Genomic DNA, 17,219 nt, shown 5'->3' on the forward strand with positions numbered 1-17,219 from the left:
ATGATATGTTTTCAGTAGCTATTAAAAATCCAGCCATGCTTTAAAGATGAAGCTGCCTCGGACTATTCCAGAGCATCTGGTTGCTTGTTCTTAATCACACAGTGAGTCCTGAGACGAAGGCTGTGTTGTGGTATCAGTCAGGCAGGTAGAAAAATGCCAAAATAAAAATTTTTTTTTTACAAAAAATCACATTGAACATCCACTCAGGCCAATAACGTACCGTGATGAACGGTTCAACATTAAAAAAACTCTCTTTACAGATTTATATTATTATATTACAACCATGAAAGGTGTGATTATGAACGAGTGTTATCAAGTTTGCTGGTCTGGAAACTGTTCTCTGAGCGGCGAATCAAAACCAGCGGAAAGTCAAACAGTTTTGAACATATAATCTCACGGAGCAAAGCAGCATTACATTGGTTAAATAATACGGGCATTAAAAAAATTCATCCATGAGAGGGAACATTTCATGGAAATGAAAAACACAATCGAAGAATGTCTCCTGAATAAACACAAGCCAGCACCAGTGTTGTGAAGCGGTCGAACCAAGCACTAGAAAGAGCTGTTATATTGCTTGCTGTTTACAGGAACAAATTTGTACCCAGATACACAAAGGAATAAAAAGGTGTGAGAGATCTTTAAAAAAAAAAGAAGCCCACAACAGTCTGTTAGTAGAGAAACCAGAGTAGAGAAACATTAACGAAATCCACGAAGGTGATTTTGCTGCTACATGTGTTTCTGACTTCTACTGACCAGTGATCTAGAAGGACCTGGTATACGAAAAAAAAATTTCAGATGAAAGAGACAGAAATTACAAAGCTAATTCTGCATATTTAGTATATATACACAGTAGATTCAGTATTCAACGTGTCAGTCAGCATCTGCCTGCCTGCCCCCTGTATGAGGACATACAACATTCACATTGCATACATTTGCCCCGATGTAGAACTCATCAGATGGAGGATTTGTGTCCATGTGGCATTTGATGAGCGCAAAGTGTTTACTGAATTAATGAGTGCTGAATGTGTGAAAAGGACATTTGGTGTGAACTGTTCCACTGTGGTGTTATAAAGGGGGGTGTATTAGCAGCTGAAATGTCTCAGTATCAGTCTGGGGCTAGACCGTGTCAGACCAATGACTGGCTTTGAAGTCTGGATTCATGGCCGAGTTTCTGACTGATTAACATTAACATTAAAACAAGTGGAAAAAGGCATAGGTTTTAGGCAAAAGATTAAAAAATCTCCCTCGATCATACACTACACTGTATTTCCAAAAGTTTATGGACACCTGGTCATAAGTATATGGCATGTGCTTTATGAGAATCACATTCCACATTTAGTCCCAATTTGCTCATTGTCATGCTGGAACAGCTTTGGTCTCCTAGTCCTAGGGTAAATCCGAAGACGCCCTTAGTGTTGCGAAAACAGTTTGGGAAAGAACCACATAAAGCTGGGAAAATCAGGTGTCCCAATACTTTTGTCCGTACAGTGTATGTGGCTCGTCAGAACATCAGAAACTTTTTATTCCGGTTCAATGTTCACAGTTTACCTTTTTAAAAAAAGATGACGTATTCCCAGTTTTACGAATTAAACAGGATGAATCCAGACTGTAAGAAAGCTCCAGTTCTGGCACCAGACCATTTCTCCTTTTAATACTTAAAAAAAAAAAAAAAAGTCCTCATAAGGCTTACTTTTCGTATTTACATTACACTTTCACCGGAGAACAGAAGAAAAGTAACACAAAGGAAATGATTCGCAATTTAACGGAAAAAAAAAAACAAAACCAAATGAACTGCGTTTATATGTAAAATACTACTCGGAGATGCTTGCAATCGAAGAAATTAATAAAAAGCGTGGATTCCGACGTGTGTGTAAAGATGTCAAGCGATTTACACTGAGTTTGGTCTGAGAGTCCTATAACCTGTAAGGCAGCCCTATTGGTGGGGGTTCGAGTTCAACCTCAGGGCCATCGTCAGAACAGACGGCCACTGCTTCTGTTCTTGCTCCAGCTGCTTCGGGTTACTTCGTGCAGCGAACGCAGCCGTCCAACAAACTGCCTGCGCCTCGCTGCGAGGTCAGGACTCGGCTGCCTTACGAAGACGCCACCTCGGTCCTCTTACCTGCGGACGGAGAGTCATAGACATGTGTTTAAAAGAGATATGTGTTCACAGACAGGCAGGCTAGATCATTATGTCTAAACTCTCATTAATAAGAAAGCACAGGTTGAAAAGTTTTGAGGGTATGTTACGGTGAAGCGGATTCTATTGCAGGTTATACTGGATTATAAACTCAACATTGGGCCGCGACAGTGGTGCTGGAACACAGCCGCAATGTCAGGATGTCCAAAATGTCCAGGACCAGGACAGCTTTAATATCTGTTTCACAACTTGATTAAGGAGTTTTTAAGGTGCTGTGAGAGTAATCAAGGGGATGAGGAAGTGCTTAGATCTTATTCATTTCCTATATAATATAGTTTATTATATAATCATGACTATAACCCAGCCATTAGGGGGGCACAAGCCAGTGTTTTCTTAGTGCCGGTCCCAAGCCCGGGTAAATGGGGAGGGTTGCGTTAGGAAGGGCATCCAGCGTAAAACATGTGCCAAATCAAATATGCGGATCACAAATGAGAATTTCATACCGGATCGGTCGAGGCCCGGGTTAACAACGACCGCCACAGGTATCGTTAGCCGACAGGGTACCGGTGGAAATTGGGCTACTGTTGGCCGAAGGAGGAGAAGGAGAGGAGGAAGGCGTCTACAGAGACGGCAGGGAAAGGAGCAGTGTAGGAGAGTAGAGGTTCGGGTTGGTACTTTAAATGTTGGTACTATGACGGGTAAAGGGAGAGAGATAGCTGATATGATGGAGAGGAGAAAGGTAGATGTGTTGTGTGTTCAGGAGACCAAGTGGAAAGGGAGTAAGGCCAGGAACATTGGAGGTGGGTTTAAACTGTTTTATCATGGTGTGGATGGGAAGAGAAATGGTGTAGGGGTGATTCTGAAGGAAGCGTACAGTAAGAGCGTAGTGGAGGTGAAGAGAGTTTCTGATAGGGTGATGATCGTGAAGGTGGAAGTTGAAGGGATGATGATAAATGTCATCAGTGCCTATGCTCCACAAGTTGGCTGTGAGATGGAGGAGAAAGAAAGATTCTGGAGTGAATTAGATGAAGTGGTAGATGGTGTACCTAGGAAAGAACGATTGGTGATTGGGGCAGACTTTAATGGGCATGTAGGTGAAGGGAACAGAGGTGATGAGGAGGTGATGGGTAGGTATGGTTTTAAGGAAAGGAATGTGGAAGGGCAGATGGTGGTAGATTTTGCTAAAAGGATGGAAATGGCAGTGGTGAACACGTATTTTAAGAAGAAGGAGGATCATAGGGTGACGTATAAGAGTGGAGGAAGGTGCACACAGGTGGATTATCTTCTGTGTAGGAGATGCAACCTGAAGGAGATTGGAGACTGTAAGGTGTTGGCCGGGGACAGTGTAGCTAGACAGCATCGGATGGTGGTCTGTAGGATGGTTTTGGAGGCGAAGAAGAAGAGGAGGAAAGTAAGGTTTGAAAGAAAAATAAGATGGTGGAAACTGAAGGAGGAAGAGTGTAGTGTGAGGTTCAGGGAAGAGGTCAGACAGGGGCTCGGTGGTGGTGAAGAGGTGCCGGATGATTGGGTAACTACTGCAGGAGTGATGAGGGAGGTAGCTAGAAAAGTACTTGGTGTGACATCTGGAAATAGAAAGCAAGACAAGGAGACGTGGTGGTGGAATGAGGAAGTGCAGGAGAGCATTAGGGGAAAGAGGTTGGCTAAACAGAAGTGGGATCGACAGGGTGATGAGAAAAGTAGGCAGGAGTACAAGGAGATGCGGCAGCAGGTTAAAAGGGATGTGGCGAAAGCCAAGGAAAAGGCATATGAGGAACTGTATAAGAGGTTGGACACTAAGGAAGGAGAAAAGGATTTATACCGATTGGCCAAGCAGAGGGACCGAGCTGGGAAGGATGTACTGCAAGTTAGAGCAATAAAGGATGGAGAGGGAAATGTGTTGACTAGTGAGGAGAGTGTGTTGAGAAGATGGAGGGAGTATTTTGAGCAGCTGATGAATGAGGAAAATCAGAGAGAGAGAAGGTTGGAGGATGTGGAGTTGGTGAAGCAGGATGTAGATAGGATTAGTAAGGAGGAAGTGAGAGCAGCGATTAAGAGGATGAAGAATGGAAAGTCGGTTGGACCAGATGACATACCGGTAGAAGCGTGGAGATGTTTAGGAGAGATGGCAGTGGAGTTTTTAACCAGATTGTTTAACAGGATTCTGGAAGGGGAGAGGATGCCTGAGGAATGGAGAAGGAGTGTGCTGGTACCGATCTTTAAGCATAAGGGAGATGTGCAGACCTGCAGTAACTACAGGGGAATTAAGTTGATCAGTCACACCATGAAGTTATGGGAAAGAGTAGTGGAAGCCATGCTGAGAGAAGAGGTGACCATCTGTGAGCAACAGTATGGTTTCATGCCGAGGAAGAGCACCACAGATGCCTTATTTGCTTTGAGGATGTTGATGGAGAAGTATAGAGAAGGACAGAAGGAGCTGCATTGTGTATTTGTGGATTTAGAGAAAGCGTACGACAGGGTGCCGAGAGAGGAGTTGTGGTATTGTATGAGGAAGTCAGGTGTGTCAGAGAAGTATGTGAGGGTGGTGCAGGACATGTATGAGGACAGTGTGACGGCAGTAAAGTGTGCAGTAGGTACGACAGACTGGTTCAGGGTGAAGGTTGGACTGCATCAAGGATCGGCCCTGAGCCCTTTCCTGTTTGCAGTGGTAATGGACAGGTTGACGGACGAGGTCAGACAGGAGTCTCCCTGGACTATGATGTTTGCAGATGATATTGTGATTTGTGGTGAGAGTAGAGAGCAGGTTGAGAAGAGCCTGGAGAGGTGGAGATATGCGCTTGAGAGAAGGGGAATGAAAGTCAGTAGGAGTAAGACAGAGTACATGTGTGTGAATGAGAGGGAGGGCAGTGGAGTGATGCGGTTGCAGGGAGAAGAGGTGGAGAAGGTGGAGGAGTTCAGGTACCTGGGGTCAACAGTGCAAAGTAATGGAGAGTGTGTTAGGGAAGTAAAGAAAAGAGTGCAGGCAGGGTGGAGTGGGTGGAGAACAGTGACAGGAGTGATTTGTGATAAAAGAGTATCTGCAAGAATGAAAGGGAAAGTTTATAGGACTGTGGTGAGACCTGCGATGTTGTATGGATTAGAGACAGTGGCATTGAGTAAAAGACAGGAGGTGGAGCTGGAGGTAGCAGAGCTGAAGATGTTGAGGTTTTCGTTGGGAGTGACGAGGATGGACAAGATTAGAAATGAGTTTATTAGAGGGACAGCACATGTAGGATGTTTTGGTGACAAGGTGAGGGAGGCGAGATTGAGATGGTTTGGACATGTGCAGAGAAGGGACATGAATTATATTGGTAGAAAAATGCTGAAGATGGAGCCACCAGGTAGGAGGAAAAGAGGAAGGCCAAGGAGGAGGTTCATGGATGTGGTGAGGGATGACATGCAGGTAGTTGGTGTAAAAGAGGCAGATATAGAGGACAGGGTGGTATGGAGACGGATGATCCGCTGTGGCGACCCCTAATGGGAGCAGCCGAAAGAAGAAGAAGAAGATATAATCATGACTATAATTATATTATTACATATACCGAGCATGTATACACCGACCAGGCATAACATTAGCATTCAGTCGTCTCGGACCACACACCCGGCCTTCTCTCCCCACGTGCATCAATGAGCCTCGGGCCCCCACGACCCTGTCGCCGGTTCACCACTGTTCCTTTCTTGGAGCACTTTTGATAGATACTGACCACTGCAGACCAGGAACAGCTCACAGTTTGAAGTCTGCAGTTTTGGAGACGCTCTGACCCAGACGTCTAGACGTCACAATTTGTCAAAGTCAAATTATCAGTGTAATTCACTTCAACTGTCAGTGGTCTGATCGGTATTTGTGTCTTGCTCAGTGTGCGTGTGCACGTGTGTGTGCGAGTATACGGAAGATATCTGGCTGGGGATTTGATCAATAACCGGATCTTACGTTTGCAGATCCGGGAGAGGTTGCTCAGAGACCCTCCTGAAGAGAAGAACGCCCACACAGCCATGGCTGCCGTTACAACGTACACAGGAGGCAGACTTCCTTCATACAGCGGGTTCATCAGAGACTGTAATAAATGAGAGAAAAAGAAAGAAAAAGTCTGAGACAGTAACAGAGCATGTCCATTTGCAGTAGTTAAAAATGTTATGATTAAAAAAAAATAAATAAAAAAAACATTCAGTAATTGTTTTATGTAATAATGTAAGTCAATGACAAGATTACAATCCCCCTGCGACTTTTGCAATATGCTTTAATACGTTTTTCTTTTAACGCATTTTATGCAAGTCTTCTAAACAATAAGCTAAATTTTTCCCCCCAGAATTTTCCCCAAGAGTCTAAATCACCAAATGTATTTCTGGTGTGTTTGCTGTCCTGGTGGGCGTTTCTTATCCGCACATCATGTACGTTTCCAAACATCACTTTGTATGTATGTTGGTAAACAGAATCAAAAGCACGCAAATCAGAAAAGGGGGCACCAAACTGTTTTGGGATTCTCTCCTCATACTACTATTACAGGACAAGTACAGACATGAAAACATCCGATAGGAGGTGGAACCCGAAGAGGTGGTTATGTTAAATAAACATGCCCTGTTAAGGTCTGGAGAAAAATCCAGTGGGAATCAATTAAAATTCTGGGTTTATATGACTTTTAACGGCCATGTTTTTTTACCGGGTCAGTTTGATCCTATTTTTCAAGATTTCGTATAAAGTTGTCAGCAAGTGGTCGACACACATTTATAAAACAGTATCTATAATCAGCTGGATAAAATGTGTTCAAGAAAAATAATTCTAATTGTTGACCATGGTGAATTTTCGTATATGTTTATTCAGCATTTACGGAAGGAGTGCACTTACAGGCAGGAAGTAAAATCTACGAGTTTCATCTCAAGGGAAAGTCTTCAGGACGGAGGACTGTGCGTGGTTTTACATGCAGTTTTTCCTCTTGCTATTAGCAGTTATAACAGGAAACATCTAATCTTTCCTGTGTGATTCTTTAGGCACACCGATTTCTAAAGGTCGGTGCTCCCTGTGACTGTGCGTGCAGCCTCGTCGGCGTGTTACAAAACTAGTCCTGAATTTTCTTGACACCACCTAAATCTGGATCCTCTATGCGGAACATTTTCAGCTCTTTAGGTTTGTGCACATGAACACCCATCTTTAAATTGCACCTTAAAAATAAAAATGCAACGTCTATACGGGACTGAAACAAGCATCATGAACTGACCAGATGAGAAAAAAACAGACGCAATATAAGATCAATAAAAAACGAGTTCATTAAGAAAATTAATGAACGGACTCGATTAGTTTAAATCCCTGCCACTCTTGGGCCCCTAAGCAAGGCCCTTAACCCCGTAACCGCTCAGCTGTATGAATCAGATAAATACATAATGTTTTGTTATTAACTACAAATCTCCTGTGTCTTTCAGAGATCCACTTTCAAAACCCATCAATTACCATAAATGTGTAATTATGTTTACATATTCATGTGCAGCTTTTGCAAATAGATTTCGGAAACCCCAAACTGAAAGAAAGCAGCAACGTCGGTATCTCTGCATTTACAGAGGAAAAAACAAGCAGCACGTAGGATTAAGAGACCAACACAAGCAGCTGTTCGGCTAGACAGGATGATTGAATGTTTTTTTGTGTTGTTTTTTCCTCCATGATTCCTAATTGCTTATATCTTTAATCTGGTCAGACGGTGCCGTTCGGCGCCCTTTCTTATCAACACATCATACTAATCGTGTCTATTTATGTAGATAAACATATTCAAAGCCAGTGCAGCCATAGGCACAGTGAGTGGGACATTATACGATTTTAAAAAGAGTCCGAGCGCTTTGGGAGTCAGAAGGAAGGTCAGGAAGACACATTCGTATTTAAAGAAGTAAACATAAATAAGGATTTAGCAGAAATAAGATGATTTTTTGAACATCGGTCAGATTTAGTTTTTGCGAAGTTTTCTAGTATTATTGGCAACCTTCATGACAATTAGCAAAAACTAACTGTAAAGAAGTATAGTTTATATAAGTATAATAGATACATAAGTATAGTTAGTATAGGTAAACTTTTTCCCTATTCAAACACAAATGTTTTAACCCGTTTATTTAGATCATGCTGTTTCCGGTGAGAAACTCACGTGTGAGGAGAACTCGGTGACAGGGTACGCACTTGGTCAGAACAGCACCAGTTGCACTGCTCCAGATGTACACAGGACTGTGTGTGTCTTTTGGCACACTGATTTATAAAGGTCAGTGCTCCCTGTGACTGTGCGTGCAACCTCGTGCTGCCATCTGCTGGCGTGTTACAAAACTAGTCCCACCTCGTACCATTTTGTACCACGTGCCCTGGCAAAAATAACCAAAAACCATTCTAGAACATCTACCAAGACATGTAGAAGATCTGGATCCTCTATGCAGAACATTTTTAGCTCTTTAGGATTGTGCACATGGACACTTGTCTTTAAATCGCACCATGAACAGACATTAAAATCACACACAGATGTTTGGTTCATCATCTTGTCGTCTACTGGCAAATCTGAACCTCTGAGCGGAGACAGAAGGTTTTGGGTTTAAATATCCTAAGCAGAGTCTCATCTGAGTGAAAACAGACTTCAATCTACAGTCAACAAAGACCAATCAATTCTCTATTTTATTGATTTAATTAAACATTTAATATATTTTTTTTATATTTGCAACCCCTCGGCCCAAAATATTTTACAATGAAAAAATCTGGATTTATCTACAAAGCAGTCACACAATGTAAAATGAGGAAAGAGCAATAACTTGAGTAAAAGTAAAGGCTCAATGGTTAAGGTGATGGGTTACTGAGAGGAAGGTCAGGGGTTCAAGCCCACCACCAGCGCTTTTAATGCTTTTTACTCAAGGAGGGTTGTATCATGGCTGTAATGTATAAATGACAAGTTATTCATTCATTCCTTCTTTCTTTCTTACAAGGTGGATGTGAGAAACTTAAGCTATGGCTCCCCCTAGTGGCTACTGATGATTCTACAGAGTAGCTTTGATGCTAATCAGGTTTGAACACACCTTAAATGTAAAAAAAAAATAAATCGACCAGCGACTGGAAACTAATAAACCTGAAGTAAACCAGGGTGTAAAGAAAAACCCTAGCAACATAAAGTGCAGTTTGAATAAGCTGCAAAAACTGAAGAGAAAAAAAAAACGAATTTATGAATTTACGAATTTAAGTAATCCAAATATATTCAATTCTGAATTTAGCCTGTGCCTCCTTCTTTCTCAGGAGAGGGAATTCACTTGACTAGCACCAGATCCGAGTGTCATGTGACAGCCTGGCTGCTTACCATACAGGAGACCAGCAGATGGAGACACACCACCACAGCGATGACCCACCAGCAGCGCTGCTCACAGCCCTCAAAGAACACCACGCCCCAGAACGTGTGCAGCAACGTTATAGCCAGAGTCATCAGAGCTGTAGAAAGTTACAAACAAATTGCAAATATGAAGAAGACAGAGGATTTTCTGAGATGCTATATTTCCAATATAACGCGTACGAATTTTTGAAAACTCTGTACAATTACTTGAATCCTCCACTCAGGTAGTCGGTCAATAATAAATCAAACTGACTTACAGGGTATAATAACGTTCAATGGACCTTCGTCCTGATAGATCTTATAGATCAGTATTATACAACTATCATTAGTATAAACATAAGATTTCTGAATATATTCTGTAGAATGCAAACCAGTCAATTATTTACATTTATGGCATTTGGCAGACGCACTTATCCAGAGCGACTAAGCAGCTAAGCGTTAAGGGCCTTGCTCAAGGGCTTGGAACTTGTGACCTTTCGATCCAGAGTCCAATGCCTTAACCACTTAGCTATCAATCCCCACCTCCACATTATTTAAAATGTTTCTTTTTTTTTTTGGTAGATCTGATAAAACACATGCAGAATAGATTTGAGTTTATGATTTACTAGTTCGCAAACTAGTCCATGTAAAAAGTTAAAAATATCGTGTGAGGTTTATGTACATTACTTTGGACATTTTGATTTTCAGAAGCCTGTAAAACTCCTTAGAACTTCATTACTTGTGCTAATAATCACAAAGCAAACCCGTGTGATCTTTGTTTTTATAACGAAAAAAAAAAAAAAAAAAGGCTTTGTTCCGTTTTTTTACCCAAAAGAAATAAATTCCTCTCAGACATGAGAAAAGAGACTTCTTAGTTTTATTTGAGCAGTCGAGTCAATGTTCGGCTGATGCGCAGTAAGAAAGAAAAGAAGAAAAGTGTAGACTAACCCGAGGTGATAAAATAGTACTGAGAGTCTCCGAAGATGCCCACAGTCCCTGGGCCCAGAGAGTCAGAGAGGATGTTGATCATGGAGAAAGCCCCGCTCATTATCCCAAAGCCAAGCCCTGCCACTGTGTGTATGCGCGCACACACACACACACACACACACACAGACATATTTACAGTGCAGACAAATCATCCATAAGCACACAATAACTGGTGACCTGAACTGTTTATCTGGAAAATAATAATAAATAAATCAATAAATCTGCTCTTATCATCAATAAATGGACTTTCATAATAAAAACATAAGCGAGTTTCGTTATCATCATATAAACACTAGTATGAGCGCTGAAATAGCATATCTTACCATAAGCCATTTGACGGACGGAAATGGGTGTAGTTTCTTCATCGCTAATAGCCACCAGTCCTTCGTTAGCCTTCCTGAAGGTGCAGGACGGACGGACGGTCGGACGGACGGACACACACACACACACACACACACACACACACACACACACACACACACACACACACACACACACACACACACACACACACACAAAATTCCTGATCTGATCATTTTACGTCTGACTCCCTCTCAGAGAAAAGCCGAGCACGCTACACTCACACATACTGCAAATGTTGATGTTGGAAGTATAACTGCTCATTTGACGACCTCCTTTTGTTCTAGTTTCAATGGTTGGTTTCCAAAAGTCCAACCCGCTCCACATACCGAGATGTACAACTCCTAACCTCCACAATAAATATTCCAAATCTCTGTTTCACAAGTTATACATTCCCTAAAAATAATAATCATCATTGATAATAAAGGTGAAAAAAAAAGGTGTTTTTTTTACTTGTCATGTGTACATTACAGCACAGCAAAATTCTTTCTTTGCATATCTCAGCGATGTTAGGATGCTGGGGTCAGAGCACAGGGTCAACCCTGATACAGCACAGCTGAAGCACAGAGAGTTAAGGGCCTTGATTAGGGGACCCAAGAGTGGCAGCTTGGCAATACCGGGGATTGAACCCCCAACCTGCTGATCAGTAAACCAGGACCCTTAACCACTAATAATGTATAACTAATATAGTGTGTATATATATATACACACACACACACACACACACACACATACATACATACATACAGTGAGGAAAATAAGTATTTGAACACCCTACTATTTTGCAAGTTCTCCCACTTAGAAATCATGGAGGGGTCTGAAATTGTCATCGTAGGTGCATGTCCACTGTGAGAGAAATAATCTAAAAAAAAAATCCAGAAATCACAATATATGATTTTTTAACTATTTATTTGTATGATACAGCTGCAAATAAGTATTTGAACACCTGAGAAAGTCAATGTTAATATTTGGTACAGTAGCCTTTGTTTGCAATTACAGAGGTCAAACGTTTCCTGTAGTTTTTTACCTGGTTTACAAACACTGCAGGAGGGATTTTTGCCCACTTCTCCACACAGATCTTCTCTAGATCAGTCAGGTTTCTGGCCTGTCACTGAGAAACACGGACTTTAAGCTCCTTCCAAAGATTCTCTATTGGGTTTAGGTCTGGAGACTGGCTAGGCCACGCCAGAACCTTGATATGCTTCTTACAGAGCCACTCCTTGGTTATCCTGGCTGTGTGCTTCAGGTCATTGTCATGTTGGAAGACCCAGCCTCGACCCATCTTCAATGCTCTAACTGAGGAAAGGAGGTTGTTCCCCAAAATCTCGCAATACATGGCCCCGGTCATCCTCTCCTTAATACAGTGCAGTCGCCCTGTCCCATGTGCAGAAAAACACCCCCAAAGCATGATGCTACCACCCCCATGCTTCACAGTAGGGATGGTGTTCTTGGGATGGTACTCATCATTTTTCTTCCTTCAAACATGTTTAGTGGAATTATGACCCAAAAGTTCTATTTTGGTCTCATCTGACCACATGACTTTCTCCCATGACTCCTCTGGATCATCCAAATGGTCATTGGCAAACTTAAGACGAGCCTGGACATGTGCTGGTTTAAGCAGGGGAACCTTCCGTGCCATGCATGATTTCAAACCATGACGTCTTAGTGTATTACCAACAGTAACCTTGGAAACGGTGGTCCCAGCTCTTTTCAGGTCATTGACCAGCTCCTCCCGTGTAGTTCTGGGCTGATTTCTCACCTTCCTTAGGATCATTGAGACCCCACGAGGTGAGATCTTGCATGGAGCCCCAGTCCGAGGGAGATTGACAGTCATGTTTAGCTTCTTCCATTTTCTAATGATTGCTCCAACAGTGGACCTTTTTTCACCAAGCTGCTTGGCAATTTCCCCGTAGCGCTTTCCAGCCTTGTGGAGGTGTACAATTTTGTCTCTAGTGTCTTTGGACAGCTCTTTGGTCTTGGCCATGTTAGTAGTTGGATTCTTACTGATTGTATGGGGTGGACAGGTGTCTTTATGCAGCTAACGACCTCAAACATTTGCATCTAATTTAGGATAATAAATGTAGTGGAGGTGGACATTTTAAAGAGAGACTAACAGGTCTTTGAGGGTCAGAATTCTAGCTGATAGACAGGTGTTCAAATACTTATTTGCAGCTGTATCATACAAATAAATAGTTTAAAAATCATATATTGTGATTTCTGGATTTTTTTTTAGATTATGTCTTTCACAGTGGACATGCACCTACAATGACAATTTCAGACCCCTCCATGATTTCTAAGTGGGAGAACTTGCAAAATAGCCGGGTGTTCAAATATTTATTTTCCTCACTGTACATACACACACGACATACTTATATTGTAGAGCATTAGGCATGCCTAACAAGCATAAAAAAGGAAGTGGGAGAACTGCTGAAAGCAGATCACATGCAACACGAAACTGATTCATGCTGCTGGGAATAAGGCTGGAAGCTACATATAAGGACATCCTACTGGAGCTTCACCAAGTGTGCTGCAACTCCCTGAACTAAAATCAGTGCTCTTATACCATGGCACCTCTGATGCTTTACCCAGAATGCCATCTTTACATAAACCTTTGACACGGTCATAAAACGCTAATGACTAGCCAACTCATCATCTCATTCCCCGGCTGTTTATAAACAGGAACTCTCGGTATACACTTTGCTCCCTCAGCTCGAATGTTGACAGCATGAGAACAATGTACATGAGTGATGTTCATGCCTGATTCCCAAATGACTGCACAGCTCAGGTTGTTTTCATGAGCAAGATCTGGGACTTCATTCTTATACCTCAAAATTTTCAGGCAAAAATAAATAAATAAACTCTGTACTTACTTTTTAAAATGTTCCCAAAGATATTATAAATATAACAGTAATCTCCTGTTTATCGTGGCGGTTAAGTTCCAAAATCACCCGTGATAAAAGAAAAACCCCAATAAACGGACGCCACCAAAAAGATGCTATTTTATATATACAGTACTGCACTGTATTAACATTTTACTTCATTTAAAAATAAATAATTATACTATTATTATAATATTTCACATTAAACTCCATAAATACAATTCCCCCTAAGTTTTTTGGTGTATCGTGCTCTCCGCGAGAGACTGGAAAATCAGCTAAACGAATTAATTATGTGGCTAATGCAATTCCGCAATAAACCAGGGGTGGCGCCAGATTCAAACCGCGGTAAAGCGGGGGATTACTGTATACATATATATTTCATTGGTATTTTGTTAATTATTATGCCCTGTTGCCTATTTTTAGTCTCTGTCCTAGATATAAAAGGCCATTAGCTCATTAAACTGTCCCTTGCCAAAGACATTCAACTATTTTTCTTCTTTTCTTTACACTTTCCTTAGGTCGTGAGTTCAAACCCCGGTATCGCCAAGCTGCCACTCTTGGGCTCTTGAGCAAGGCCCTTAACCCTCTGTGCTCCAGAGGTGCTGTAACACAGGAAAGAATTTCACTGTGCTGTAAAGTACACATGACAAGAATAGAGCCCCTTCACCTTTATTGCTGCGTCTAGACAGGTTTTTCTGTCCGGTTTGGGCTTACACTTTGTTCCCATGTAATTAGTGCATGTGCGAAACACATATAAATAGATATGAATGTATGCTGCATGATGAGGAGAAAGAACTCTGACCTGAGCAGTCTGTAGTAAGCGAATCGGAAAAGTTCCTGGAGGAGGACTGAGAACACGACCCCGAATATCAGCAGACTTTTCTGTATTTTGGCATCGTCAGCACTGCTAGCTTTCACAGCAATGAACCAAACCAGCGAGGATAACAGGAGGGACAGGAGCCAGAAGAACGCACTGAATGACAGAAAAAGGTTTTTTTTTATTTTTTTTATCATTTTATAAATAGATAAATAAATAAAAAAATGCACACAGGGCATTACTCAGGTAACAATGGGCTAATTAATGATTATCTATAGTCCTAAAATTAACATCGAAGCATCACAAAAAAATGGCTGTCATTTTATGTAAGAGAACATTCATTAAAACCTTCATTTTTTTGGCCTGAATAACACAAGCTCTCTAGGTGGGTTTTTAATTCAGACTAAACTTGCTGGCTTTTTACACCATGTGGGAACTTTTGCACTGATTCAATACTGTGCAAATGATTAGCAAGAAACTGATGAGGAAAACAGGGTCAGTTATTCTAGAAGCTCAATATCATCCACCAGTTTAGAAAAGTGTTCATATGGTCCATATCATTTCAAGTCAAGAAGCTTTTATTATTTCAACCATAACCATAAATATATATACACATATATCTGACGCAGCACAAAGTGAAATGAAACAACGTTCCTCCTGAACCCTGGTGCTACATACAACAACAATCACAGAAAACAGAAAACACAGGGCTCAGGACTAGTAAGTGTCCTCGCCACATAAAGTGCATGTGTGAAATCTGGTGCAAACAGTGCAAAGACGACACAGGACAGTGCAAAGACGACACAGTACAGTGCAAAGACGACACAGGACAGTGCAAAGACGACACAGGACAGTGCAAAGACGACACAGGAAAGTGCAAAGACGACACAGGACAGTGCAAAGACGACACAGGACAGTGCAAAGACGACACAGGAAAGTGCAAAGACGACACAGGAAAGTGCAAAGACGACACAGGAAAGTGCAAAGACGACACAGGACAGTGCAAAGACGACACAGGACAGTGCAAAGACGACACAGGACAGTGCAAAGACGACACAGGAAAGTGCAAAGACGACACAGGAAAGTGCAAAGACGACACAGGACAGTGCAAAGACGACACAGGACAGTGCAAAGACGACACAGGAAAGTGCAAAGACGACACAGGACAGTGCAAAGACGACACAGGACAGTGCAAAGACGACACAGGACAGTGCAAAGACGACACAGGACAGTGCAAAGACAAAACACAAAAATATAAAAATAGCTCCGCCAGTAAACCTGTTGTAAAGAGACGTAAAGTGAACAGTAACAAAATGTAAACAAAATGTTGTGCAAAGAAATATCAGAAATTGAAAAGAAAAGAAAGGGTACTGATAAATCCACAGACTTTTTTCATCAGTACACAACATGAGAACAAACAAAAGTTATACTGAAAAAAGTTACTGAAAAATAACGAGTTACTTTTGGACATTATAGCGTTCATGTTAAGATTTGCATTAGTTTATGATATAAATTAAATAGGTGTATAATTTAGATAAGATTACTAGATAGCTACAGACTGTTTCAATAGACAGCAATAAATAGTTCAAATAGAAAGATGGAATGATTTTTCAAATAATAAAAATCCTTCAAGAGAGTTCGCTAAATTGTTCGATAGATCGTTCAATAGTTCGAAAGATTGTTGGATAAATTGATCAATAATTTAACAGCTCAATAGATTGTTGGATAGTTTGATAGACAGTTCAACAGTTAGATTTGTTTGTTAGACCGATAGATAGTACGATAGATTGTGCGAAAGTTCAATCGATAGATCAAAGGATCGTCCAATAGTTTGATATATCGTTCGATATGTAGAACATCAATATTACAGCCAGTTTATTAATAAAAGTTTTTTTTAATAAAAAAGTATATAAAAAACTGATACGCTGTTTACAGTAGTGCAGTCAGGTGGGAACATGTGATCTGCATATTAAACTGCATGTATGTACATGATGATAAAATATATCATCTCACATTGTCTGTTTTGTCTTGTATAGTCCAAGCTGAATGTATAGTTTTTATTTATGTCTGTACTTTGAAAGTCACTAACAGCTGGAACCAAATTCCTTGTGTGTGTCAACACACAAGGTAATCAATTCTTCATCATTATAGAAGAGCAGTGAGAATCTTGTGCTCACTTTATGAACAGTCCCCTGCGAACACATGTGTAATAAGCCTGGAGAACTGGAGGCTTTGGTGGTCTACTCACCCAGCGATCAGGATGATGACTCGCAGTGGATCTCTGGCGATGGTGAAAATGAAAAGAGAGAACGCAGGGCCGAATGCGATAAACGCACAGCCGAAAAACACCGCCACGGTCATTCTCGGAGGAGAAGAGAAGCGATAGGAACGTTAAAAAAAAAAGAAGTTTAGGGTTGAAGTTTTCCGACGGATGATATGCGCTGAACTTCCCTTTATAGAGAACAAAGAGCGCACACATGCAGAAGAAATGGCATTTCACCGGCTGCTAGGAACCACACCAGAACCCCAACAGAACCACAGTGCTGCTCAATCACTGCTCTGTTTCGATTTTATACACCCTGTGAAATCATGGAACCCTTGAATTCCCCCTTTATTCCTTGCAGCGAAACATGCAACTTCCTGAGGCTTTTGTTTGTCTGATCATTTGTCCTCGCACTTCCGGGTTTTCCCCAAACCAGCAGAACTGGGCCTGGTTTCAATCACACAAA

General features: G+C 41.4%; 1 protein-coding gene across 2 annotated transcripts; it reads right to left on the reverse strand.

Moving 5' to 3' along the window:
* Positions 1-377: 377 nt before the first annotated feature.
* LOC310740931 (gamma-secretase subunit Aph-1b) lies at positions 378-17,219 on the reverse strand. 2 transcript variants are annotated; one of them, XR_014537795.1, is made up of 7 exons: positions 16,739-17,161; positions 14,476-14,646; positions 10,758-10,831; positions 10,396-10,518; positions 9,439-9,566; positions 5,654-6,189; positions 378-2,490 (listed from the first exon to the last, which is right to left on the reverse strand). XR_014537795.1 is itself a non-coding variant. In XM_083568145.1 (7 exons), the coding sequence occupies exons 1-7, from the start codon at positions 16,849-16,851 to the stop codon at positions 2,091-2,093; spliced, it is 762 nt and encodes a 253-aa protein (XP_083424271.1). In that variant the 5' UTR covers positions 16,852-17,219; the 3' UTR covers positions 378-2,090. The 2 variants fall into 2 exon arrangements, 1 of the variants encoding a protein (XP_083424271.1); XM_083568145.1 differs by having other exon boundaries at positions 378-2,119; positions 6,066-6,189; positions 16,739-17,219.

This window comes from Silurus aristotelis (assembly GCF_946808225.1).
Source record: "Silurus aristotelis genome assembly, chromosome: 18".
Taxonomy (NCBI): domain Eukaryota; kingdom Metazoa; phylum Chordata; class Actinopteri; order Siluriformes; family Siluridae; genus Silurus; species Silurus aristotelis.

Coding starts and splice junctions, on each gene's coding strand:
- LOC310740931 (XM_083568145.1), bottom strand. CDS start 16,851: ATGACCGTGGCGGTGTTTTTCGGCTGTGCGTTTATCGCATTCGGCCCT. Junction 10,519..10,757: donor CGTCCGTCAAATGGCTTATG/GTAAGATATGCT, acceptor GCATACACACAG/TGGCAGGGCTTGGCTTTGGG. Junction 6,190..9,438: donor ATCTGCTGGTCTCCTGTATG/GTAAGCAGCCAG, acceptor CATTTATTACAG/TCTCTGATGAACCCGCTGTA.